At 36.9% G+C, this 26,645-nt stretch overlaps 1 protein-coding gene across 14 annotated transcripts in view; it reads left to right on the top strand.

Moving 5' to 3' along the window:
• Window positions 1-1,348: 1,348 nt before the first annotated feature.
• The window catches only part of EZH2 (enhancer of zeste 2 polycomb repressive complex 2 subunit), a 48,944-nt gene continuing 23,647 nt past the window's right edge, over window positions 1,349-26,645 (top strand). Inside the window, exons 1-7 of one of the 14 annotated variants that reach the window (XM_040696456.2) lie at window positions 1,349-1,446; window positions 2,991-3,054; window positions 19,604-19,727; window positions 20,243-20,344; window positions 23,070-23,186; window positions 24,440-24,560; window positions 26,504-26,644. In XM_040696456.2, the coding sequence (XP_040552390.1) occupies window positions 3,017-3,054; window positions 19,604-19,727; window positions 20,243-20,344; window positions 23,070-23,186; window positions 24,440-24,560; window positions 26,504-26,644 (643 nt within the window). In that variant the 5' untranslated portion in view covers window positions 1,349-1,446; window positions 2,991-3,016. Of the gene's footprint in view, window positions 2,436-2,925; window positions 3,055-10,641; window positions 12,747-13,367; window positions 13,530-19,603; window positions 19,728-20,242; window positions 20,372-23,069; window positions 23,187-24,439; window positions 24,561-26,503; window position 26,645 lie in introns of those variants that run through there. The other 13 variants (XM_015275910.4, XM_004935061.5, XM_418879.8 and 10 more) reach the window with 13 other exon arrangements.

Below are 26,645 nucleotides of genomic sequence, written 5' to 3'. Positions count from 1 at the left end.
GCTTCGTTTGGCCTATAACACAGCTGAAAGATTTAGGAATGAAGCTGTGTTAGTGATCTTCTGTCACAGGATTTTTATCACTCAGAACTCCGTCATGGTGGACAGTGCTCATTTTTGGGCTTCACACAAAGATGAGACAGGGTAGTTGAAGGTGTCACAAGTGATTCACAAAGGAAGGCAATACTCACAAATGAGAAATATTGGGGACAGTGAGAGGACAAGGCTCACAATCTGTTCTACCTCAGAAGTAGTGCTTAACACAGGAGGCACAGAAAGGAGAGATGGTTACAAGTGTGGATGAAAGATCATGGTGGGAAAATTATCTTGGCAATTTTGTCTTTCATCAACAAAGAAGGGCTGCAGCAGCCAAACAGTGAGACAACAGAAGGCTAAAGAGGAATGAATCCTTGAGATTTTAAGTACATCCTTGTCAACGTGACTGAGCGTGGGTCGCAGAATAGAAACGGGAAAATGGTAGCAACCTTAAGCTGGAGACAGCATACCACTAGCAACAGGATCCCAGCCGTATGCAGAATGGGCACCTTGCTGTTGCTGTAATTTACCACCATTGCCAAGATGGGACACAATGGGATTTTGACAGCGAAAAATCCATGCTGGGTGCAGAACAGCAAGGCACCAAAATTCGTAAGGAACTGCATGAAACAAAAAGGCAGATGCGTGCTAGGTTTGGGTGCACAAAGGTCGGATGACATGGCAGGAGGATGCATCACGTACTCTGGTTAGTGACTCAGCCAGGCAACACTCGGCACGGCGCGAGGCCGGGAAGGAGAGCCTACCGCGGAAACGACAGGCAGGGAGCGGACCCTGCTGAGGTAAGCAGCTCCTGCCAGCACCACCCCCCATCCCCGCCTGGCTCTTCCCGCCTGGTCGCAGTCGCGCCTCTCCCACAGTTCTCCGTCTCGTCCCGTCCCCTCCCCTCTCTGCCGCGCGCGGAAGCAGCAGCACGACTGTTAAAACCGTTACAGCTCCCACTTTCGAACTGATTCAAACTCAGCAGCACTGAGACGCGAGGCTCCTCCCCGCTCCCGTCGGGCCCCTCGCCTCCTTCCTCTCCCCAGTCACTGTGAGGCGGCGGCCGGAGCACCTCAAACTCCAGCCCCGCTGCCCACTCAGCTAGACAGACGGGCAAAGAGAGCACAAAACCGCCCGCTCAGGCGAGCAGCGCGAGAACAAAGAGCTCCCCCACCCCTCCTTCCCGCCAGCACGTGGGGCACGGACCCCACCCCTCGCCCCGCCCATCGTCGTCCCTGATTGGCGCGGGGCGCTCCGTCCGCGTCCGTCCAATCGGGGCGGCGCTCGGCCCTCGCCAATGAACGTGTTAGCGATTGGGCCACTGTATTTGGCGCTCGGTCCGGGAGGGTGAATCTGGCAGCCGGAGGCAAAGGGGAAGAAGAGCCGGGGAGCGAAGCGGTGCTGGTGGTGGTGGTACGAGATTGGAGCGAGGGGACGGGTGAGCGGACGGCGGCGGCACCACAGCTACAACCACCATACAGGCGGCGGGCCGGGAGCGGTTATTTATAACCGACTCCCTTTGTCATGGGTGGGGGGGCAGGCAGGCAGGGAGGGCGCGACCGCCTCGGTCCCGAGCAGCGCGCCGCGCCTGAAGGAACGGGATAGGGCGGGGGGCGGCAGGGAGCTTCGCGCCCGCTCTGCTGCTGTTGACAGCTGAGGGAGCGGCGCGGAGCCGGCAGCGCCTTTTGTCTGAGTTGGCTCTGTCCATCCTGGCCGCGCCGCGCTCGACGGAGCGGAGCGTTGGGCGGGGGGGGGGCGACTGGCGCCGTAGGGGAGAAAGAGCGGGTAGGAGCCGCTGTTTCCTCTCCTCCTTCCCGTTCCTGCCGGCCTCCTGTGGCGGCGGCTGCCTCTGGCCCGGTTTCGCTGAGGGGGGGGGGCAGGGGGATCCGTGTGCTAAATGTACGCTAGGTGAGGTCTCGGTGAGTCCGAAACGCGAAGAAGTCCGTCCTGTCCACCTCAGCCCCCCGAGAGAAAAGCACGGTGCAGAAGTTCTCTTTACTCGGCGGTAGCCCCCGCCCAGGGGTGCGAGTAGGTCCGCGGCAGCCCCGTGTGCCCGCGGTGTCCCGGAAGCGGAGCGTTTCTACTCCCGCCCTCGCACGTTGCCGTCCCGCCGGCCAGCCTGCGACGGAGCGCTCCAGCCCCCGGGCTAGTTACACGGGCACCGAGAACGGGAGAGTGAGGAGGGCGAGTGGGTCAGTCTGTCTTGCCAACTTCCTCGTCGGGAAGGGCACGGCTCAGCTCCTGGCCTTCCAGAGTTCGGATGGATCTGGAACTGCTGAGTTGGAGACCTAATGTCGCCAAGCGCGGGTGTGTTGGGCGATCTCTGAAACCGGCGTGTTTTGGGAGATGTGAAAGGGACAGAGCTGTGCTGGCGCAACAGGCATGTGTGTGATCAGACAAAGGTGCTGAAATCGATGTATTGTAGCGCAAAGCGTGTGTATCTGGTGTTAACAAGTATGATCATCCGAAAATTATTAGGAATGGGCAAAAAGAAAAGCAGTCTCAGTATAATGCAGCGAGAACGGTATAATGAACCTGTACCTGGCTCAAGATACTTTTTCGAAGTTATGAAACGCTATATCTCATTGGAACTAGGAACGTGTTTGTTTATTTAAACTATCGAGCTGGAAGTTTGGATTCTTTGTCTCTAAGTAAAAGCATTTAACAATTTGAACAAGTCTGTTTATTTGTTGCAAGATAGGTTTGTCTTTGTGCAAGTCTAGCAATTGCAGATCCAACTGTTCTGTATTTCAACGAAAGACTTTAACAGCATTTTTAGTACAAGATTAACTTCTAAAAATTGAGATTTCCTCATATATAAGTCCTTTCTTTTCTTCTTTTCCTCCTTCCCCCCACTCCCCTTTTTTTCCATTTTTATTTTTATTTTTTTAGGGTTGGCACACTCAGGTTCTTTCTGATTTGTAAAAATTAAAAGGTCATTCTTTGTTTGTCCCCAGTGTCTATCAAATTGAGAGTCCGGGGAATGTTTATTTGTGATAACAATAATGCATCTTCAGAAGGGTGAGTATTACTTGTCCACAGTGTCTGATAGCTACTCTTGCTTTAGATTAGATCATTATAATGTAAATAAGATTTACAGTGTCTTCCAGAAAACATGCTTCCAGTACTTTAGGAGATACTATTCAAAAGTTTTATGCAATGTGTCGAATGTTTTTTTAACTTTGAGGGCTAGTGCTTTATCACTTATATACATTACATTTATTACTTCAAATTGTTATTTCTTGTTACAAAGTATTCATTAAAAAAAAAGTGAGGGAAATTACTTTTTTTTTTTTTTTTTTTTCCCTCCCTCTGTTGAGAGAAATGTGACAGAAAAATGCTTATGATATGTCAACAGCTACTATCTTCTGGAACTTTATAAGAATTCAAGGTTGTAATTCAGGAGAAAAAATGGAAAAATATATTTAAAAATGTCTAAAAATATATATAATGTTACTCTGAAAATGACAGACACTGAAAATCCTTATTGTCAAAAGAACATTAAATGTCTCTGCTCAGTTTAAAATCAGGTGAAGCAGTAGTCTATAAGCTTAGGCTGGATACTTGAAATTCAAACTTTTTTGCTTTCCATGTGGTATTTTTTTCCTTTCTACATAGAATTTCCAACCAGTTGAAATATGGTAGGTGACTTTGTTGAAAATATGCCTTCTGATGGGTTTATGTTTGTTCTGTGATATGATATTCATAGATCAAATGCAAATGTACTTAAGCTTATCTGCAAAGTAACTTTGGCTTAGCAAGCAGGGAATTCTTGTAGTACATTAGTGAGGGTACTAATTGTATATATGGAGAGTGCAAACTATGAATAATATAATATGAAATATGAAGCAGCATATGTCAGAATAAGCTACATGTAGCATTTAGTGCACTCCAACAGTGCTCACACAGAAACTGGTGTATTTCAAAGATCCTCTGGAAAGTAGTTTAAAAAACAAACAAAAACCTATCCTTGTCATCATTCATTCACAAGAACATTCTGCTTCTTTAGATGTATACATCATATATACATTATATTAATTTCAGAGCTATATTGTTAAAGTTGAAGAACAATTTTAAAAGGTGGTGTTATCTTCCTTTGATGAAACACGGAAAGTTACTTTTCAAAACGGCTGTAATACTGACAGAAGGCAAATTTAACAAGTGCTTGCTCTATGTTGTGCTTGAGCAAAAGTATTGTGGAAAACTTTAGTGATGGCTATAATCTGCATGTTCTGCTCTCCAGTTAGCTATGATTCATTGTAGCTGACTTGAAGTATGTGAAATGTTAGGGAGGATAACTTTTTCGTCAGCAAGGATGCTGAGAATCTCAGTATCAAGACCTGTCAGTTTTTGCTAAACAAGAAAAGTTCAGAAGTTTATTGAAACAAGTAGAGCTTTACAGAATTGTATGTCAGGAAAATTCAGTTGACCAGAGTTAAAAAAAAAAAAAAAAAAGTTGAATACATGTACTTTGAATATAATTCTTAATTTTGTGTGATGTTGGCTTACTTGAAAAAAAAACTAAGACTGCTCTTAAGAAAATCACTACTATCTAACAGCTTATTTTTAATTTTAATTTTTAATGATAATATTGCAACCACCCTTGCAGTTGTATCATAGCATGAAGGTGGAGGGTGCTGCCAATCTCACTGAAATGGCATCTGAAGACAGCAGCTATGTTGTCTGTCTCCAAATGTATTTATGTATGTATCTGTACGTTTAGCATCTATGTATACGACTTGTGCAAACGTGCTGCTATGGCTAAATCAGTCTTTAAAAGGATGACTTAGTGGTGTCATAGTTCAGGTGATAATTTCAGTTAAGCCTGTATGTCTGAAGAAAGGAAGATGAGACAGAAAAGCCTCATACAAAATAGATGCAAACAGGGAGAGATCTTCTTGGGGAACAATAAAGATGTTTGTTCAACTTAGCTGATTACTTTGGTTTGTTTTTTAAGTATATGCCTTGACTTTTGTTGAGTTAAAGATTAAAAGGATAACAAAAAAGAATGGGTATTTGATGTGTTCTAACAGATATCAGTTAAAGACTTTGGGATGCATTACTATTTGTGAGGTAGAACTAAAGATTGAAATTTGTTGGAGGAGGAAGTAGATTCTGATGAGGCCCAAACAAAAAGCAGTGACACTTTCTAAAAACACAACAGTAGAAATGCAATTTTCTGTAACTGACAATAGCAGGCAATTTGATTGTTACAGGCTTGTTTTATCTGTACATCTAGTTAACTGTGGGCATGTTCTGGGTCCTCAGTGAAAGTAAAGAAGCTACTTCCAAAACTGGAGTAGATAGCTTGAATTAATTGAGTGAACTTAGAGGCAACTCTTAAGAATAGGAGGGAAAATTCAGTGCTATATGCAAATGATAATCTTACATTTTAAACTTAATTATAAAAGAAGTGAAAAAGAAAAGAATGTTTAAATACATAGCTAATTATTTAAGTATAGGCTTTTGAATTTATTACCACTTAAAAAAAAAAAACATTGGGAGAAATAAAGATGTGTTTTAGATATTCTTTCTGTGTCTGTAAAAATATGAAGGAAAAAAAAAACCCAAAGAACTGATTGTTGTATATCAGGCCCTTATTTAGGCTATCTGGCTGAAAAGTGCATATAGAGTGTTTCTGTGATTGTACCTCTCAGCTCAATGGGTGAAGAACACTATCTTCTTGGAAGGATATACAGTGCTTACTCTGCTCCATTTAATGGTAAAATCAATAGTGCTTATAAGGTGAGATGACCATCTGGAAATCTAGTTATATACTATGCGTTTCCTAAATGTGGATGAAAGTAACAATGTAATGATATGAGTGGATTAGTGCAATACTGACAATTGCTTGAAAATGTGCCACAGTATTTCTAAAACTTCTGATTTGGATATATAAAATTATATTAACAAATGAGATAAAGCCGACAGAATATACTGTCATAATTCTATATGCAAATAAGACTTCTTTAATGTGCTATTGCAAGGAATATTTCAGAATTGTTTTGTTTTTATGTGTATGTTACCTGCTTAAATGATGATGTGTGCAAACATAGCAGTCCATATCTTGGGCTTTCTATGATGTGTTGTAAATTAACAGGAAAAAAAAAATCTTCACAGGAGGGTCTGATTGATTTATACTTTGCTAATCTAGAGCCAGCTCTGTTTCCTTTCTTGTGTTGTTACATCCATTTTTTTCTCTCATTTGGCCTTTTATATGGTTGGTTTGTTTTTCAGCTTTTCACAGCCTGTGTGTTCAATTTAAATCTCAAAGCCATCAAACATAATTTAAAGAGAGAAAGTAGTTGAAAGGGAGGGAACTCAGATCTTAATAGTGGAAAAATATATATAGATGTATACATGCATACGTATTTATATATACACAAGGGAAGCTCTGGAAGTGATACCTCCTATTTTACTGTGTTGGCTCATGGTGTCCAAGGCAGATGTTGGTGGTATGGCAGTAGAAGTTGAACCTTCCTGCCATGTATTCCATTACATTTTGTTGCTGTGTGACAGATGGCAGCAGAGGGGCAGTCTGACAAAATGGCATCTGACATGGAAATACGTATTGCAGCAAAGGTGTGTGATTGAATTCCTCCATGCAGAAAAATTGCACCCACTGACATTCATAGATGCTTGCTGAACGTTTATAGAGAGCAAGCAGTGGATATTAGTACAGTGAGGAATTAGGTGGTAAATTTAAACAAAACTTAATGTCCACTTCTGATGGATTAATCATCATATATATACTTCACAGGGATGCTGTATGCTATAGCCAGTTATTTTGAGGATTTCAAAATGAGGGGTGATTAAATGACTCTCTTGGTTGCTTTCATTGCTGGAAGCTTGTTTAGGGACTTTTTTAGACAATTTACTAAATGTACTAAATACAAATTCAGCTACAGCATTTACATGCTTCCCTACAGTAAATTCTGTATGAACTTACTGCATATATGGGAATGTAATAATCATTTTGAAATTTTCAGCTCTTTGCTTATGCAGAAAAAGAAGTATGGCGTATGTTGAACCACTTAACTGTTGTGTGGCAGGGATTTTTCGGAATGGAGTGTTGTTTGTTTGTGTGGATTAAACTGAAGAACTCTTAGATATTTTAAAGTCTTCAGAGAAAAAAAAGAAGTGTGTCAACAAAACAAGTTAGGGTGGAGTAGTCTCTGTACTTCATTCATACCCTCAATTATTTTGCCTGTGTAGACATGCCTTAAGTGGTGCAAGTACTATTTCTTCTGCCAGATTTATACAGGATATCAAAAAGCTTTACATTTCAAGAGATGGAGGTGTTAAACAACAGAGTCTGTGGATGAGTGTGAACGGAGAAATGTGGTGGTGTGCCTTTGTAGAACTAAAAGTTTCTCTGAAACTTTACTGTATTCTGATAAATAGCCAAACTTGGTCTTGTGCAAGAGATGTGCCATAGTATTAATGGTGACTTGTAAAGAACATCATCAAAATCAGGCCCAAAACTTTTTGCTCTGTTCTGCTGTTTGGAGTTTAAAAATGTTTAAAATGTTTTTTGAGCCAGAGATTTGTAGGCATGAATGAGGCTATTTAAAAGCATTATTCATGCAAATATCCAAATAAATGGTTGGATTACGTGCTACATGGTGTGTTGCTGATGTTGCCCAAAATGAAGTAAGTTTTCAGTTAGAGCCAATTTTGGTTTCATCTTTAATGTAAATTACTTGGTTATAATTTCCTGTTTTCTGCTCACTCTTCTCTTTATGTCCCCAAATGGACAAGTACATAAACTTGTCATTTTTATTTCCAAAACAGTATTCTTCTGAAAGTATCAAGTGTTCTAGAATAAAATAATAATGATGGGAATTTAGGAACTTCATCACTGAAGTGGTTACTTCTTACATGATATTTGATAATTACAGTTTGTCTGTTTTTGTTTGCTTGTTTCTCTGCTGCTGAAACTGTCAGGATACAGAGAAAGAAATTGATTTTTGAAGGGAAGCTTTAAAAGCCATAGGTTTGCATAGGCACGTAGATTCAGCAACCTAGTGAAGAATCTTATATGAAGACTGCTTCTAAAGTAATTCTTATTATTTTACGTTGGACCATGACATCAGAGGTAGATGTTGAAGTAATACTTCATTCCTTTTTTATTTTTATTTTTTTAATGTAGATGGTGTTGCTTTTTTTTTTTTTTTTTATTTTCTTGAGTAAGACTCCGAGAAATACCCATGTCATTGTTTCTTGGTTAGTAACTTGTAAATGGAGGACTCCTGTAAAATGAGATTATATAAATGTACATCCAAATGCAGTGTACTACTGGTCAAAGTCCACAAACTAACACCCTTCTTTATGATTGGTAGAAAATGTGAAATGATCTTGATTTCATGTACAGTTCTGTTCTTGGCTTTTATTCAAGTACTTCATGTTCATTCAACTTAGAGTTAGTAAGAAATCTTTAAAAATGATAGGGGTATTTTGTCAAAACCAGGTGATTTCTTGTCTTTTGCTTTGTTTGCCTCTTTTTTATGTCTTTGAATTATATTGATTGCATATTTTACATATTAAGAACCACAGACCCATTTTGGGTAAGTTTTATTAAGCATTCATAGAAGTTTCTTTCCCTCTCTCTCCCTCTGAGAGAGAGGGGGGGAGAGAGAGAGAGAGAGAGAGACAGAGAGAGAGAGAGAGAGAGAGAGGTGAGATCTATATCTCTTCTAGTCAGCTTACAATGATGGTAGAAACTCCTGAAAAGAATATTCAAGCAATATGACTTTAAACATTGTGAATGAACTATTAGAGGAGAAAAGAAAAAAATAAAATTCTATGGGAGTCAAATTAACACATTAAAAAAAAATAGGTGGAGAAAATGATTGAAGAAAATGTGATTGCTAGGATTGTCTTGTTTCCTTCCTGTCTTGATTTACTCTGTGAGGTGAGCATTTCAAGTTATAAGTGGTATGAGTTTCAGTATGACTTGAGTACAGTCAGAGGATTAATTGCAGTCTTAGGTGTTTAGCACTCTGGGAAGTTGAGAATTGAATCTATAAGGTCATAGTTTCACATTGTGGTTAGATGGTCACAGTGGGTGCGGATGCCTCACTTTTCTTCAGCACAGAGGACACTCTCTGCTGCAGAAATGCTGATGCCATCAGGAGAGAAATGATAGCACAGATACAGTAACAAGTAGCAAGTAAGTGTTTCTTATTGTAGGTAGCAGTGCTGGCAGAATGTTGTTGTGACACCTGGAAGTCCACATCTCTACTTCTACATACAGCTTTTGTCTGGGATAATGTTTGGTTAATGAGAAACAGTGTTTGAAGAGATCCAAGTTTTAAAAGCAGGTTAGAAAGGAAGATTAATTAAAGATAGATGTGCTCCAAGCAAGCAATGTGGATGGAAAACAGGGATTGCTTGCAAATGTGGACGTCTTGTCCCAGCAAGATTTAGGGGTGCAATGTAAATCAGTAAATGTAATTAAGTTACAGAGTTGGAACAGAGAACAAGTATGTCAGTGAGTCTTCTGAGTTGCAGCTAACTGCAGTGGTGTTATATGGTTAGGGATATACTGTTATGTTTGATAAGTTTGCATGTTTTTCATGACTTTTTTGTTTGTTTTTTCCATTGAATGTGAATTCATTCTGTAATGTTTCATAATGCCGAGATATTTGCTGATCTTTGAATCCATTGCAGAAAGCATAAACTACTTAGTTATATCTAAGCAATCTCACATTTGATTTATGTTTGCTATTTGTGTCAGGAATGACTATAAGGAGTATATACAGAATGATGCTGTCAGCCATAGATGGGCTAAAATCAGCCATTCAAAGAAAATGATCACATTGATGAGCTCATTTACAAGGTCTTACCTATGCTATTGCAAGTTAGTAAACATTCCAACTAATTTTAGTTTGAAGATACTGTAAATAAAGAGGTCCTTGATGTTATTTATTTAGTTCAGCATATGGTTATGAGATGAATGGACTAGGACACAAAATTTAACAGCATGAAAAAATGAATGTCTTTGGATTGGATTACATATATTATGAAACTTAGCTCAGTGATAGCTGTTCATGTAATTGTAAGAAAAAAGGTTGTGTGCAATCTTTTTTTCTATATGATGACTATCTGGATCAAGATAATATGTGATGGCTGCCAAAAGAGTGAATCTGCCACAATGTGGTGATTTTATTTTATTTTTTTTAAGTGTGTTTTGAAAGAGGGATGAGATGTAGAGGATCATTTCTAACTAAGAAATTTGGAAAAGTGAGGAACTGGTTTAACAAGGAAGAATAATTAACTTTAAAACTTGAAATTAAATGTAAAACTGATGATTTTTGAAAAAGTGTAGCTGTGTTCTCAAAACTACAGAATGTTTCTAAAGATATAAAGATTGATAGTTGCAGCATAAAGAAGCAAGTAACTCTAGCTTAAGACTGAATACAATAGGACCAGAAAGATTCTGGAAGTAAAAGCAGAAAAATCAGTTGCTGACAAGGTGAGAATAAACTCCTGGATGAGTAATTCCTTATAGGCAATTACAAGGGGGTGGAAAATTTTTGAAGTAGTGAAGAAAAATATGATTTGGACTTGAAATACTTGCTTAAAGAACATGGGGGGGGGGGGGGGGGGGGGGGGAAGTGAAGTATCTTGAATATTCTGAAGTATCAGTTGGGATCTATCAACCCAAGGGGCTGCTGAGAGAGTAGTAAGTGAGAGCCTGTTGTCTGGATGCATTAATTCAGACATTGAACAATTGTTTCTTGAAGAACTTGCAAAGTTACTACTTTGTTATGTTCCAATTGTGGTCTTTAGCTTAGGTTTGAGAGGAGCAGTGCCTCTTAAGTTCTATATTTTAATGTTGATAAGTTTATGGAGAATATATAGTATTATAGTTAGACTACATTCTTAATTAGTGAAGTGCTTTTCTAGTTTTTCTTTTTTTATTAACATTTTTAAGAGGAGAAAGTGAAGGTTGTACTGTTAAGTGGAGAAGGCCTCATTCAAATATACAAGCACAACAGGATTGTAGTGGGAAGAAGTGTGTGAAATAGCTAGTTGTGGAGTTGTTAAAGGAGACTATAACATAAGGGGTGTTTATGCTAATTAGGACAACCAGTGATTGTACACTGAAGTAGAGTTCAGTTTGATTAATCTCTTAAGCATTTTAATTTAGAAATTATTTTTCCCTCTATAGTACTAGTGTTTTCCAAATTATACTTGTATACTTGAAATATCAAGAATTTTAGAGAGTAGTGGTGATTGTTTTCATCTTCTGAAATGTTAGATCAGAATTTAAAAGGTGATCAAGCTCTATAGCATCAGCTGTAAAAGCAGTGTGGTCCTTTGTTTTGAGATGGCAGGCCCAGTACAGAGTTGTCTTACATAATATTTTAGGTTGGCAGGGAAATATGGAGATTATCTGATCTTGTCTCCCTCTTAGACAAGGCCAACACTGAAATTGCATCAGGCTATTCAGTATCTTTTTCACGCCACTTTTTAAATGTTTTCAAGAATGAAGATTCCAGAATCTCTCTGTTTAGTGTGTTTCGCTGCTGGGCTATACTTGAAGTGAATAATTTTATCTCTGTATTGAAGTGAAATCCTTGCTGAGAGTTGCTTGTTACCTCTTGTACTCCCATTTAGCGTAGATGAGCATGTCTCAGAAGAAAGGGTGGAACACTACTTCTGTGATCATCTGATTTTAACTCTGATTTGTGTAAGAAAGCACACTGCTCATGGAATTGAATTTTTTATGCATTTGTTGAAATTCTCAAAATGACTCTTCCAATTTTGGTGAGGTCCAGAAAAGTCAAAAGCATTATACATTTGAAAGATTCTATTTAGGACGTTATCTGCTTTTCTTAAATATTTTTTCACTTCCTATTCCTAGTACAAATCTAAGACTTCAAGATGATGGTTCTATCAACTCTTAAAAAAAATTACTGTTGATTTGGGGGGAAGGGGGAATCAACCCTGTGTGAGGCAGGACTGAACTATAAAACCCAGGGTCCGCTCCTTAACCTCACTTAAGGCTCTGGCAGTCAAAGGAGAAGCATCTCTACTTGGAGCTGGCCTCCTCTGGGAGTTTTCTGGTGAGCTGTTATCCTTGGTAAGGGGTAAGCTCTTCCTTCTTTATTACTTAGTTATGACCACTACCTTTCTTGGGTGATCTGAGAATGGATCACTGGCAGTTATATCCTCTGCCTTGTACAAGACAAAAATGTGCATCTTGAAAACTAATTACATAGAAGTAGATCACCAGATTAACTCATTTGATTGTGCAAAGACTTGAGAGGTAAAACAAGATTACATGGTGTGAATGTGTATGCTGTATGTGGCATGGAAGAGAAGTGTTCTAATCTAATGCAGGAGGATAAGATGCTCTAGCAGGTTGCTGATGCTGACAAGAGCAGCTTTACCTTTTTCCCCTACCCCTGGTTGCCCTGGTTCTTCCCTTCTAGTTTGGGTGCTAATCAGGCCAGTATGAGTAACTTTGACTCTTTGGTCCACTTGGGAAACTGTATTTTGAAAGCAGAATAAGTCTGATTTAGCTTAACTGATCACCACACTCAAATTTACCGTATTTGCCATGTAAACTCTGTCTGAGATGCAAAAGTATTTACACAGATGATGAAAAGATGTGTGCTGTTTTAAGGTCCTATTCCTCTTCCCAGTCCTAGCCAAGAAGCCCATTAGGATGTATTTGTCATCAGCTTCTAAAAGCAAAGTAGGTAAGTAAGTGTGCTTAGCTTAGGTTAAATTGAAATGTTTCTCAAAGCTAAATCGTGTTAGGCAACTGTTAGTACACTTTATTTGATCATGCATGTGTCAGGGAGGAGGCACTGCATTTGAGGCACTGGCCTCAAATTTGACAACTTTCAAGCTATTGTTACATCAAAAAACAATACTGTGATGACAGGTTGCTGATTTTAAAGGAATTTCACTGCTTAAACTTCAGTGTTGCAAGTACTAATTGCAAGTAACTTAATTGTGGTGAGAATGGTCATAATACATGTATGCCTATTTGTAGAAGCAGACTTCGTGCTTTTTGTGATGCTATACTACCTGGAAGATCTGTCTATGACTGTTATTGGTCTGTCTTGTGTTAGGGCTGATGGTAAAATGTTTTGGTACTACACTGCAATTGAAACTCAGATTGTTAATTCTGCTTGTAGGCTGGGGTGTTCTAGCATAAGGGGAGTGTGAGAGTAAATATTCTGAGAGTTGGGTACTTAAATGCAGGCAGACATTTCCTTCTCAGTTTAAGGTTATGGCGCTGGTATATCTGAAACTGTTGATTGTTCTTGTCCTTATGTTAAGTTTATTAAACTTAATCTTTTTTTTTTCTGTAGGTAATATCTTGTCTTACAGTTTCCATCTCTTGAGCAATCAATTACATTCTTGAAGAATGTGGAATCCTGTTAGAGTTGGTCATGTATGTTACTAACCCACATCACTCACAGCCACTGATGTTCTAAAGAACAAGGAAGAACAAGTGAGCTGTTGAGAGTTAGGTGCATAGCCTAGATTAATGGATTAATCTACTTCTTTATTGCACTCTTTTTCATGGTGTATGAGAGGTTAAGCCTCGTCATTCTGCTGGCATTTGTTTGGCCAAAGAATGGCACAACTGGCATGGGTGGCTTCATAAATGTTGCCTGTTTCTAGCTGGTAAGAAAAATTTTAATGTACTGGTACATCTATGAGACAGAGAGATGATGTATCTTGATGGACATCCCTGTTGAAAGCAGGGCTGGCCTGAACTCCTGCCCTCTCCAGTTTCAGTTCTTTGCCTCTCGTTTCTGCTTCAGATTTGCTCTCTTCCCTTTATGTTGATTCATGTATTTCTGTGGCTGCTTAACAAGCCTGTTTGTGGAATTGATTTTGTTGAAAATTTCTATTTAAAAATGAGATGTGGTTATGAGCTGCTCAGACAGATTTCTTTCCTGACCTAGTTTGATAGAATCATAAGTACTTAAGCTCTCACAAGAGAGGAGGTTGAGCAGATGTGGAGATGAGTGATGTAGGGACTCTGTATCAGAGGATATGTGTTTTTCTAGGTGAAACTGATGCCAAACAATGTCTGAAGGTTTAACTTTATAATAACAGATAATGTTAGACATGTCTTAAATGAAGTATTTTCAGTGATGCAGAACTTCAGCACAGAAAATAGCATGAAGTATGTTTTAAAGCATAGGCATGTAATTCTTGGTTAAAAATTTTAAAAATTGAGCTGCACTTAAAATACTATGTTTCTATAATATAGAAAAAATGCTGCAGTGTATTCTCAGCTATCATTGTGACTAATTCTGAGGAGTGAACGTGTTTTATTTGGATACTGTTAATAGACTGTACTAGTTTTTCTGTTGTACTTGCCTAAGAAATTTTTGTTGGTGTGGATTAGTGTCTGAAGTACACGAGGTGGCAGTAGCCTTGAGAGTATTTTTCTTTACATGGAAATGAGAGTGTGCAAGTTTACTTATATAAATTTGAAAGAGATTTTTTTTTTCTTCACAAAACGTAGAAAGTAGAGTGATAAGCAACTGCAGAAGTTCTGTTCATAGCACAGGTGCAAAGGCATTTTGTGTCCTAGGAGTGCTTTGTCCCCTCACCCTTTTCTCTTGCATAAGTTAACATGGAAGCAGTTAGCAACTCTGAAATGACAGCAATGAACAAATTTTCTTGCTTTGTCCTAGAGTAAAATTGTTTCTTGATCATAGTTTTTTCATCAATCTACACACTGTTAATGAAATACTGGAATAAATGTAGGAGACAAATATTTTCCCTGCAGATTATAGCAGCAATTTATAATTAAATTTGATACAATTTTTTTTTGAAGTCTGGCATTATGCGTATGTTTTACTGATGGTTTATGTGCTTGAGAATTGTAATAAGAGTCTACTGGAAACTGCTTACCTTCAGAATAGATTCATTAAAAAGTTTTTGCTTGTTTGTTGTTTAGAGTGTGTGAAATAAAATACTAAGGAGTACATTTCCAAGAGTTTCAAGTAATAAAGTTTGGTTACCATAGCTGATAAATGCATAGCTGCAGTTAAGCAAGTATTTGGCAGTACTTAAATGTTGTTACTTAGTGCTGTATCAAATTCTGCAATTGAAAGATGATTTGAAGTTGTTTTTTTTTTTTTTTTTATCAGATGATTTTTGGAAGTTGAGTGTTCTGGGAAGATAGACATTTAGTTGTACTCAGAATACATTGATTTTGGTACTTCACATTTAGGTTTTTTGTTGTTTAAGTTTTTAGTAGGGTGGGCTTTTTTTTTTTTTTTAAGGTTTATGGAGAGGTCATCTCAATCTTTTTTCTCTTCTGTTGCTAAAATTCTGTTTTTTGAGCTGAATGTGAAAATTGTCCTAAACCACGCTGCCTGAACAGTTCTGTTTTGTTTTAATTTGAGAAAAAGCATATGAAGTGTGCTTAGACTGAGGGCCATAAATGCTGTCTGGATCTGCTAACAGCTTACAGTTAAAGAGCTAGTCTGCTATTCCAGTGCAAACCAGCATGTGAAAGCAGTGCTTCTTTTTGGTATAATTGTGTGCACTATTCTTTTTCCCATTGTTCATCAGAGTTCCTAACAATTTTTCTCTGATTTATAGTCGCACACAAATTTCTTACATTACCATTGTGTGTAGAATCATAGAATGGCTTGGGTTGGAAGAGACCTTTAAAGATCATCTAGCTTCTGCCCAGGGTCCCATCGTCAAACGGATTGTTTTAGGGAAGAAAAAAAAAATCGTAGAAGTGAGGTTTTCACTTATTTCTGGTCAATTTCAACCAGCTTACCATGCACGCCTTCACAAAGAGTGGCTACAGCTCAGCAGGCACTGTTGGGAAAGGTGGGCTGATTGTAAACTGCTGTTGCTGTTGAGGAAATCACTTGAATGAGTATCTTCATTGTGTAGTATTGAATCTAAATGAACCATCACTTTGGATGCCATAAATTTGTTAATGAAGCCAGCTCAGATGTATGCTTTGAGCTTACTAGTGCATCCAGTCCTGAGAACTTAATGAAAGTTTGTCCCAGTATTCATGTTATCAGTAAGGTAGAAGAGATCTAGAAGTGTGATGCAGTTTTCTGGGTAGGGCTATATGGTTCTATGAGTTCACCTAGAACTTGAGGTACTTAAAAGCAAATGTGGATACATGCACAACTGGTTTTATATCAGGTTCTCAAAGTCCTGTGTTCCCCAGACAGAATTATTTTACTCTTTCATTACTTCAGGCCCCAGGAACATTATTACTTGATTGTTCATTAGTTTGCATCAGATCACACATACCCTTTCTCTGTTGGGTTTTATATTCTTTTCCCCCTCACACTTCCAGCATTGAAGCTGTTGGTTAAGAGTGATTTGAAGTGCGGTATTTTATCACTTTATATGTTGGATTAAAGTAGATGAATAAGTTTTTCAGTTTAGATTAACTCACTGCAAAGACCTGAGAAGTTTTGCTATGCACAGTATGTTTTATTCTTAAGTATCTCAATTTCTGAGCCATCAGATGATGATGCAACTTGTTACATTTTGAAATATTATGTAATATTAAGCCCAATTGTGGCATTAATAACAGCCTTTTAAAAGAGCAGACTCTTGCATTTATCCCCCATTCTTTCCAATTTTAAAATTTTTGTTTTTCTGAAATTTGACAGGGTAACCAGAGGAGCTTAAGTATAGTTCTTGACAGCAGTATGACTGTTTGAATGGAACGACTGCTTGAATAGACTGCCTGATTTATAGAATTGTCTATGTTCTTGTCTTGCACTGATGAATATTATTAAAGTGACTAAAGAAAAATAGGATGTTACTTTAAATAAGACTATTTTTATTTTCTGTAGGCAAAACAGTAACAATATGAAATAGTATTTTTGCTATACTTTATTGTCTCTTGTTGTGAATTCCACATATATTGTAAACACTGTAGCTGCTGATGCCTAGTAGTTGTCTTAATTAAGCTAATGCAGTTTCTTTAAAACTTTCTGTAAAGCCTATGGATCTTGTACGTAACTCAGTTATGAAATGCTTAACAGAGTTTATTTAAAACACAAGCATGCGTATTCTAGGACACTAGTTTCTTGTTGCCTTTCATTTCCAGCAATGCAAGCATGAATGGGGAAAAAGAAACCAGCAATGCGTTTCTTTGTTTTGATGGTGCTCTGCTTCAAATAACGTCCTTCTTCTCATTAGTATGAATATCTAATGGCTAATCCTATCTACATACTTAGTTATACTTTAAAATCATTATAGCTGTGGCATCGAGGAGTTTGTAATATTACAAGAGATGGAACAGATGAAATGGCAGTGGAGCTGGAGAGAAGGGTGTGGGAACACTTTGCAGTATGGAGCAGGCAGTATGGAGTCGCTTGAGTTCTGCAGCATTGCCCTCTTGGGAGGGTTGGCTGGATTATGATCAGTATTGGACCCAGGGACTTAAGACTTTGCCTTTAGGTGGGACGCATGCATCACTTGCTTTTCATGTCATGAAGATGATTGTCCAGTCTGGAATGAGATAACTTGCCTGTCCTTGACTGGTCAGATAAAAGCTAGAATTTCTTGGAGGTGACTTGCTGCACTTCTCAGCCTTCCTTGTTTTGTGGAGGGCACGTGGAGTTCTGGCAAAGCTTTCCTCCTTAGAATGAGATCAAATAAGATCAAGCAAGATTACTTCAGGAGATGAGATTTCTCTAGAGATGGTATAACTGTTTCAGAGTTATGCTTTCTTTCTTGTATTTGTTTTGGAAATGATATAAACTGCCCAAACATAATAACTAAGTTAACTAGTTGACTGCAAAGCTTTTCTTCTAGATAAAATTTTCAGGACTTAGACTATTAAATGATTTCTGTAGACCCTTTATGTGAAGAAGATGACAAAATAAGAAAGAAAGATTTGAAACAATAGAAATAGCTAGCAGAATCCAGATAGAATAATGAAACAGAAGGAGGAGATGGCCTGGGGGCTGACAGAATCAGACCATTACACAAAAACAATCTAATATCATTTTTTAGTTTGTTAAATGGAAGCTATTTAACATTATACTTAAGATAGGTTTCCTTCTGTAAGAATTCATCCATGTCTTTTTTTTTTTTCATTTCTACTCATGATCCAGCATAGGCTATCCTCTCTGCAACTTATCCCAGTTTCTGAAGCTTAGTTTCTTAAATGCATAGTTTTTTTTTTTTTTTTTGCAAACCTTTTAGTTGGTGTTAATGAAATGCCACTGACAATTCCTTTAGTCCTAATATGAAGGTGTCAGATCAGCTGCACTATGGGAATTAACTCTGTCCTGTATGAAAATGCTCTTTTCTTACAGCCTGCCCTCCCAATTTTTTTCATATTCTCCTGAGATTGAGGGGGAAAAAAAACATCAAACAAACAAAAAACAACAACAATGAAAACAAACAAAAACAAACCAAGAGTCAATTATTTCCTCTTATGTGCTGAAACACTGCAGTTCTACCTTGAAGATGTTCAGCTGCCCAGAAATATACAAATGTGGTTCACTTGCTGTCATGGTTTTATGGGCTGGTAGAGGCTAGTCATGAAGCTGGGCCAAAACAGCCTGTAAACTGTTGACACTTCTTTTGAAAGACTTCTGCTAAAAGCCAATATTGAAAAAAGTTTTCTTGCTGTTTTTCAAGATTAAACAAGCTTGAATCTGTAATGTATTGCATTACATTGCATGTAATTTTTGTATAACGTATACATGTGTACACTTCCTTTTCACTCAAATGCTTTTTGTCTTACTATGGACTTAACATTTAAAAGGATATTTCTAGGCTTTTTTTATACTTATTTGACTTAATGCACTGTGTGTATCCCACCTATCTTTGCGGATTAACATTATTACTTTATCTAGAAGAACTTTTTCATAAGCATCTTATCATTAGCAATATTGTATTTTTATTTTCTGTCTCTTATTTGCTACCTTCAAACCAAGTTAGTTATCCATGTTGTACCCCAAACAGCAGCTTGAAATGACTGCAAGAAGAATGTTCTTGTAAGTTTTGTTGTTTTCAAAGGAGTGGCCAGAGTGTGCAGAGGTTTATCTTCTTGTCAAGTACAAAGTATTATTTTCCTTCCTATTTTATTATATTATTTAACAATTATGTTTATTACTGAAAAACTGATTATGCTAGATTTGTTTTTTTTTCTCTTGGGTTTTAGACCATAGTTTTGGGGTTTTCTGAGACTGTTTCAGGTATGCGAGAGAATGATGGGAATTCTGTTTATTTTTGTTGTAGTTTATATAATTCTATGTAGTTTCCATATAGATCTATTTTTGATGGATAGGGCTTATGTGGAAGTTTAATTTTCTTTAAGTAAACAGTAAGTAGCAGTTGGCGCTTAAACCAAATGTTGAATGGCCTGTTAATTTGTAACTAAAATTACCTTTTTCAGTGTCTATCACTTAAGTATGAGGGTGTTGTTTGGACTGGAATGGTATTCAAAGTGTCTGAAAAAAAAATGGTTATAATAGATATTGAAGAAATCTCTGTCCTTCCCTTTCCATCGCTCTTACTTCCTTTGTAAGCAGACAGGCTGGATTTGGTAGTACTAATATGATGCTGTTTCTTACAGGTTAGTCATGGGTCAAACAGGAAAAAAATCTGAGAAAGGACCAATTTGTTGGCGAAAACGTGTAAAATCAGAATATATGAGACTGAGGCAGCTCAAGAGATTCCGACGTGCAGATGAAGTAAAGGTATGGGATGTTTTGATTCTCTTGTTTAATAACTATTATCAGAATCAATTTTCTTAAGTGCTGAGTGACTCTCAAAGTTGTCCTGCATTTAGCACCTGCAATAACAATTTCATGAATTTTTTTTGTTAACATACTGAAAACTTGTCTTAACTCTCATTTTATAAGCAGGTGTGTTACATTTGTATGTGATTGAATCAAGCATGCTACGTATCAGAAGAGACTGAAGAGAGAAAGTATGGCAATTTGTTTAGCCGCATACTCTTTTCAAATTCCATTTAGAATGTAATTCTGTGCTAAACCTTTAGATCTCTAAACATGAGAACTTCTTTTCAGTCCAAGAAAGTGATAATGAAATCTATTGAGCCTAACTGACATTTAAACAAAATTGGAAGAGTTCAATGTTGATGACAATTTAAAATCTGTTTGTGTTTTTAATAAATGTTCTGATTCTGTAAGATTTTAGCATGTGAGTCTTCAGCTTATTTGTAATGTTCACAATTGTTGTTAATTTTTAGAGTATGTTTAATTCTAATCGTCAGAAGATACTGGAAAGAACTGAAATATTAAACCAAGAATGGAAACAACGTAGGATACAGCCTGTACACATCATGACTTCTGTGAGCTCTTTGCGCGGGACCAGGGAGGTTGGTTAACATGTGTTGTGGCAATTCCACTTACAAGGTTGTTAGCATGTTTTTGTTTGATTACCTGGAAAGTTGGCTGTTCTTTCTTTTCTAGCCTTACATGACTTCTCAGCTAATTTTTTTTTTTCTTATAAGTAAAGGAATAATTTATGTCCATTAGATGACTTTTATCTGGAAAGCAATAAATAAATGGCAGGCTGAGTAGCTTTGAGGAACACACAAGTTTGGATTGTACTTCAACATCCTTTAATATTATTGTCTCTCTGATGTTGGAAGTCTAATCTTGCTCCTTGATGGAGCTGATCTCAAGTGGTACAAGTGAGTAGATACTTTGGTTCTTATTGATTTAAAGCACGTGGAAGCTGTCAGTGCAGCTATTTGAATAAATCTACTTTATACTAAGTATGATCATTTAAACATGTATGTTCTGTATGAAGCCAATTCTGATGATAGCCAGCTTGGGTGTTCAAATTGGCATGTTAGTAGCTCCTCTCCAACTTCCAGTTTTAAGTGGGGGTTCAATTTATCTTATGTCAGTTGCATTTCTTCAAATTAAGACAGTTTGAGGGTGCTTCATGTGTAATAATCTCAAAAGCTATTTCCTTTTCAGTACGATGAGAATGAAAATTTAATGTGAACAGGTTAAAAAAAAAATTAAACAAAACCACAACATCTTTCTATTGAAGGAAATCTGTCAGACTTATGCTTCCATAATTTTTTAGAGGGAAGCTGGTGTTGTGTATTTAAGGAAGGTGCATTTGTGTGCCTGACTATTTTCTTTTAAGCATGCTGGAATATGCAATTACCCGTGTACAGCTGTACATCTATTAAATGGCACTGTAGGATCAGAACTTCTTGAAAACAGATAGGTATGTGTACATTTTTGATAGTAAAAGATCATGTCTCACCATTCTTCTTTTTAATTTTTTTTGTAGCCTGGCTCACTATTTTATGTTAATACCCTACGTGAATTGATGGAGCACACTAACTACTGTATTAAAATGCAGTCTGTCTTATGAATTGGAAGAACTCTAATGCTTGATCTAAGATTGCCATAGTGTAGGGGTTTAAATGATAATTTAAACTTTTTTTTTTCTTAATATGCTAAATTTCTTCATAGTTGTATAGAACACTGGCTGGTTTTGTTACCTGACTGAAAGATTTTTGAGAAACTTCATGATTTTGATTAACACTGTGGTGACACAGGTTTTCTCCAATGGTTAGTCCAGTGAGTGTCAACCAGAAACCTTAACATGTTCTGTGGTAGGCTAATAAATATCAAGCTGAGTTCCGTACCTGACAATGGAACTCAAACAAGGCAAACAGAATTGAGACACAGTCCTATGTATTGAGCCATTTTAACCTATCTTTGGAATTGGAAGTCTCAGGTGAACAATAAGCTGAAAGTAATTATTTTTTGCTTTTGTATTTTTTTCCTCTAAGATGAAAAATTTACTAGAAGACTTCTAGATAGAAAATAAAACATTAACCTGAAAGTAGATATAAAGCACCATCATAATATGGTATTTTGAGTATTTGTATACATGGCAGAAATCTAACTTCATTGACTACTGATCTTAAATCTTAAATAAAAACCAAACAAACGAAGAAACGATTTTTTTTTTTTTTAGTCTAGCTTCTGTCATTCTACTGAGTATTGTCTCTGTATGCTGTTTGTTACATTACTTTGTATATTTCTTTAGGAATATGAAGCTTTGTTCATCTTTCCATTCTGGAAAGGAGAAAAATCTCGTCTCTACTTCAATTTCTCATTTCATGTAGCTGTGAAAGCTATTCTAAACATAGTTTTACCTAACTCCAAATCTTCTTTGTACTTTTCCTACTATTGTATTTTCCTCTCTGCTTTTCTTTGTAATTTTTTTTTTTTTGAGATTTTCCATATTGTTCCTCAAGTATTTGAGAAGAGCTGATTTGTTGACTAGATTGAAGAATAACTCAGGAGTTATTTGTTTTTCTGTGACATGTCTGGCCATTGGAGGCTGCGTAAGTCTCCAAAAAGAATGGAGTCCCACAGCTGAAAAGGATGTGTCCTGAGCTGACTATTGAGGGAATCTTTTTTTTTTCCTCTATTCTTTGTAAACAGTAAGCACGATCAAAGATCTGAGGATAGGATAAAGATAAGCAGTCAATAACAGGGAAGCAGGGCAGGAGTTAACAAGACACGTGGAGCATCTCTTTCCATGAGGTGTCTTGATGGCATTATAGTACTTTTTTAACGTATGTCATACGTGATTTCTGCAGTGAATTGATCTAAAGCCAGAGGAATTCCACTGCCACTCTTATGGCTTGAGTAAATAGTCTAAGACCAGTGTAGCAGCAACAAGTACTAAATCTCTTCTGAAATAGATTATATTGTAGGCTGAATTGTTGGAGTAAAATACTAAATACCTTAAAACAGCCATTCTACTATTATGTGGAGGGGAAAAAAAAAAAAAAACAAAAAACACCATGATCTGTTAATAAAGGTACTAAACCAGAAATAATTCCTGCGTATTTTTTCCTTCTAAACTCATTCCTCTTATTACACCCTGAAAATCTGATTCATTTTTCAAAGGTGGATCTATCTAGTTTTGATAAAGACTTGTTTTGTTTGTTGTAGAGTATATTTCCTTGATTTTTATTTTTATTTTTTTTCTGAAGTTGCTATTGTAAGTGTAACTTCAATCTCTTATTTCAGTGTTCTGTTACCAGTGACATAGATTTTCCAAAACAAGTAATCCCACTAAAGACTCTCAATGCTGTTGCTTCTGTGCCTATAATGTACTCATGGTCACCCCTTCAACAAAATTTTATGGTAAGTTTAAAAAGGTGGTGTGGGAAGAAATATGGGTGAAAAGGGAGGAACTTAGTTTTAGAAATAAAACATGAGTAAAAAGTATTATTAATTGCAAGCTAAGCCTGTATTTTTAGTCGTCCTCAGTATATCTAAAACACTGCTTTAAAGAGAACCTTAATGACAGGTGACTAGTTGTATTGTATTGCAATTTACAAATGAAGATTTGAATGTTCATATGATGAGAAACATTTTCTGAGAGATATCAATATCCTTATCTAAGACAGTTGAAGAATATACCTGTAACAGAATGGTAATTTTAATGGAATAGAAATAATTTAATCCTGAATTAGTCTTCTCATGTAATGGTGATCTTAGCAACAGGAGTATAGCCTTTTCTTATAATTAGCCTTGTTGTATATACAAGCCTTCATGTTAATTTTCTGATATAGATATTTGACTTGTTTGAAAAGGTTAACTTATTAAAAATCTTTGTCACCGCATTTTGTGCACAGTGGCTTTTGTGGAAATGGCTATTATAGTAATCACATCTAAGTGATTTAAATAACCAGTTTTATCAGTATGTTCAGAGTTCCTCCACTTTTCTTTCTTTCTTTTTTTTTTTTTCCTACTTGCTTTCAATTTGTCATTATCTGGGTATTTTGCACTGTTGAAGAATCATGATCAGCAGGAAAGTTTATTTTTATATTCCTAACAATAGAAGGTTCTTTTGAAATACTGGAAGATGCAGCTGGGTATCCAGGTCTGTAAATTCTTCTTTATAGACAAAACAAAACTGACAGTGGCATTTGCATTAAATTGTAAGGCATATTTCTTTGCTATCTGTTTAGACAACTTGAATTTAGAGTGTTTCTATATCATATTTCCTCATCTCTAGCAAAGAAATGAAAGGGTTGTTTGTATCACATATTACCATGGATGGGAAGCGAGGAAGGGAGAATTAATTTAGCAGTGTAAGCTTTCCAAAGCTAGGTAGCTTACTGTGCTTCTACAGTAGAAGCTTTGTTGTAGCACAGTGCTAACCTAAATTCTGGGAGTTATTGTCAGTACTTCAAGCTAGTCTCAACTGGTACAAAATAATGTTGATTAAAGATGAGGGGGTTTGGTTTATTTAGTTAATAGAGAATATGCTCAAATGGTTAAGCCAATTTAGCTGTGGTGTCTAGACACGTGCAGATTGTGGAAACACCAATGCTGACACTGCCACTTGGACATGCAACTTAAAATTGTTTGATCATGTCTGTTGTTACTAGGTAGAGGATGAAACTGTTTTACATAACATTCCATATATGGGAGATGAAGTGCTTGACCAGGATGGTACCTTTATTGAAGAGCTGATAAAGAACTATGATGGGAAAGTGCATGGAGATAGAGGTGAGCCCAAACACTTAAGTATACTAATCACTCCTTTCTACAGAAATAATTGCTGTCAGTTTTGTTTATTAAGGCCTGATACTTGCCTGTTGCAGCAGTATTTCTAGAATTCCTTCTCTATATAAGTAACAGAGTCTGTTTAAATCTGTTGGATTTTGTGATGCTATAGAGTATTTAAGTAATAGCATGGAGAAATTGAATGCATAATTTTTTTTCTTTCCTAAGGCCATAAAATGTTTCTTCATAATTCCTAGGCTTAACATGGAGAATTTTCTGGTCTTCAGTGTTCAGAACTTTGAAATGCAACAGTATAATGTTCTGATGTATGCCTTACCTGGCGGAAAGTGGTAGAAGTGTGCAAAACTGATTATGACAACATTTACAAATGCAATTCAGTAGAAAAAAAACATTTTGGTTTTCTTCTCTTGCATCACGGTGTAAATGCCTACTTTCATTGGTTATCACAAATCACTTGCTGTTTTAAAAACATCAATTCTATAAATCAGATTGAACAAAACTGTATAGTGGTACGCTGTATGCATATGTATTCACAGGTGTTCTTTTTCCTTGAATCAGTACATCTGCCAACTCTACATCCACTCAGAATGATTTACACAAGCCTAAACATTTTTCATTGCCTATGAAAGTTGCAATTCGGTAGAAAATATTTGATATTATACCGGTCTTGTTGGCTTACACCAGGCATTTGGATAGCTGGTGTCTTTATACTTCTTGAAGAACGTAATGAGTTTTTGCCTTTGGATATTTTTATGAATTTACTGATGGTTGCTTGTCTTGTCAGAGACTGGATTTCAAAATGTTGAAATTACTAGTAAATGTATTCTGTTACTAATTTTACCATTATTGAACGAGTCTGTCTTTAAAATTAATCTTTTTTCACTGCTTTAATTGCCATCATGAAATTAGAACTGTTATTAGGGGTACTTTGTAACTGCATCTCAAAAGTTGAAAGAATGCTTTTCATTTTCCTGATAGTTTTTTTTTTTTTTTTTTTTTTCATTATAGCCACACACAAAGTACTTAAATGCCATGGAAATCTGTAATCCAAAGACATTCTCATATAGAGGCTAGAATTATAAAATATTTCTGTAATTGTACTTCTGATAGGAAAATTCATACTAGCCTGTGTGTATATTGAGAATTCTGTTTAAAACATCCAGGTGATGTAGCTGCCTGTTTCCATTGTTTACATAGGAATAAATTCATTAGCTTCCTACGTATGTGTACCTTCTGTTCAAGTTCTAAAGTATAGTGATAAACAGTACAGTTCCCATATGGCTCAGTTACTTTTTGAAAAGTAACATCACTAAGCACAGCTTTTTCCCTCTCTTCAAAATTATGTTTTTGTCCATCTGTACTGCCCCGTGATTTTTCTCAGCTAATTAACAGATACACAGTGTTGTATCCTTCACTTTTCTCTTTTTTTTTTTTTTTTTTGCCTATATCTGAGGACTTTTTTTTTTTTTTTTTAAACACCTTGCCAGTAGAATCTTTAATGGGGGAAGTAGATGCTGTGGAACTACCAACCAAAAATGTCTTTGGGGGTTCTCTAGCTAAGGATAGGTTCATAATCTGTTTGCATGCATTGCCAGACTAGCTTAACCTAACCTATTGGAATTAAAATTCTGGTATAAAGCTTCTTAAGCAGTTTAGTTAGTAAGCCTACTCTTTTCTTTAAGAAAACTTTACAAATTTTTCTTCTCTTCTTCCTAGTTGTCATTTTAAAAAATAAACGTTGAGTGCTTTTAACTCTTCTTCATTCATATAACAAGACGAAGTAGAAAAACACAGAATTGTTTTTCATAAATTACAGGTTTTACCATAATCCAAGTGTAGAGAAGATTAAAAGTACTTCATGTACATGATGTGATTTTTTTTTTTTTTTTTTTTTTTTGTTCACTCCCAATTTTGCTGAATTTCAGAGTGTGGATTTATCAATGATGAAATATTTGTTGAGCTGGTCAATGCACTTGGTCAATATAGTGATGATGAAGATGATGATGGAGATGACAATCCTGATGAAAGAGATGACAAGCAAAAAGATCGGGAAGGTAACAGGATAGG

Source organism: Gallus gallus, chromosome 2, assembly GCF_016699485.2.
Source record: "Gallus gallus isolate bGalGal1 chromosome 2, bGalGal1.mat.broiler.GRCg7b, whole genome shotgun sequence".
In the NCBI taxonomy this organism is placed as follows: domain Eukaryota; kingdom Metazoa; phylum Chordata; class Aves; order Galliformes; family Phasianidae; genus Gallus; species Gallus gallus.
This window is presented reverse-complemented; position numbering and strand designations above follow the sequence as displayed.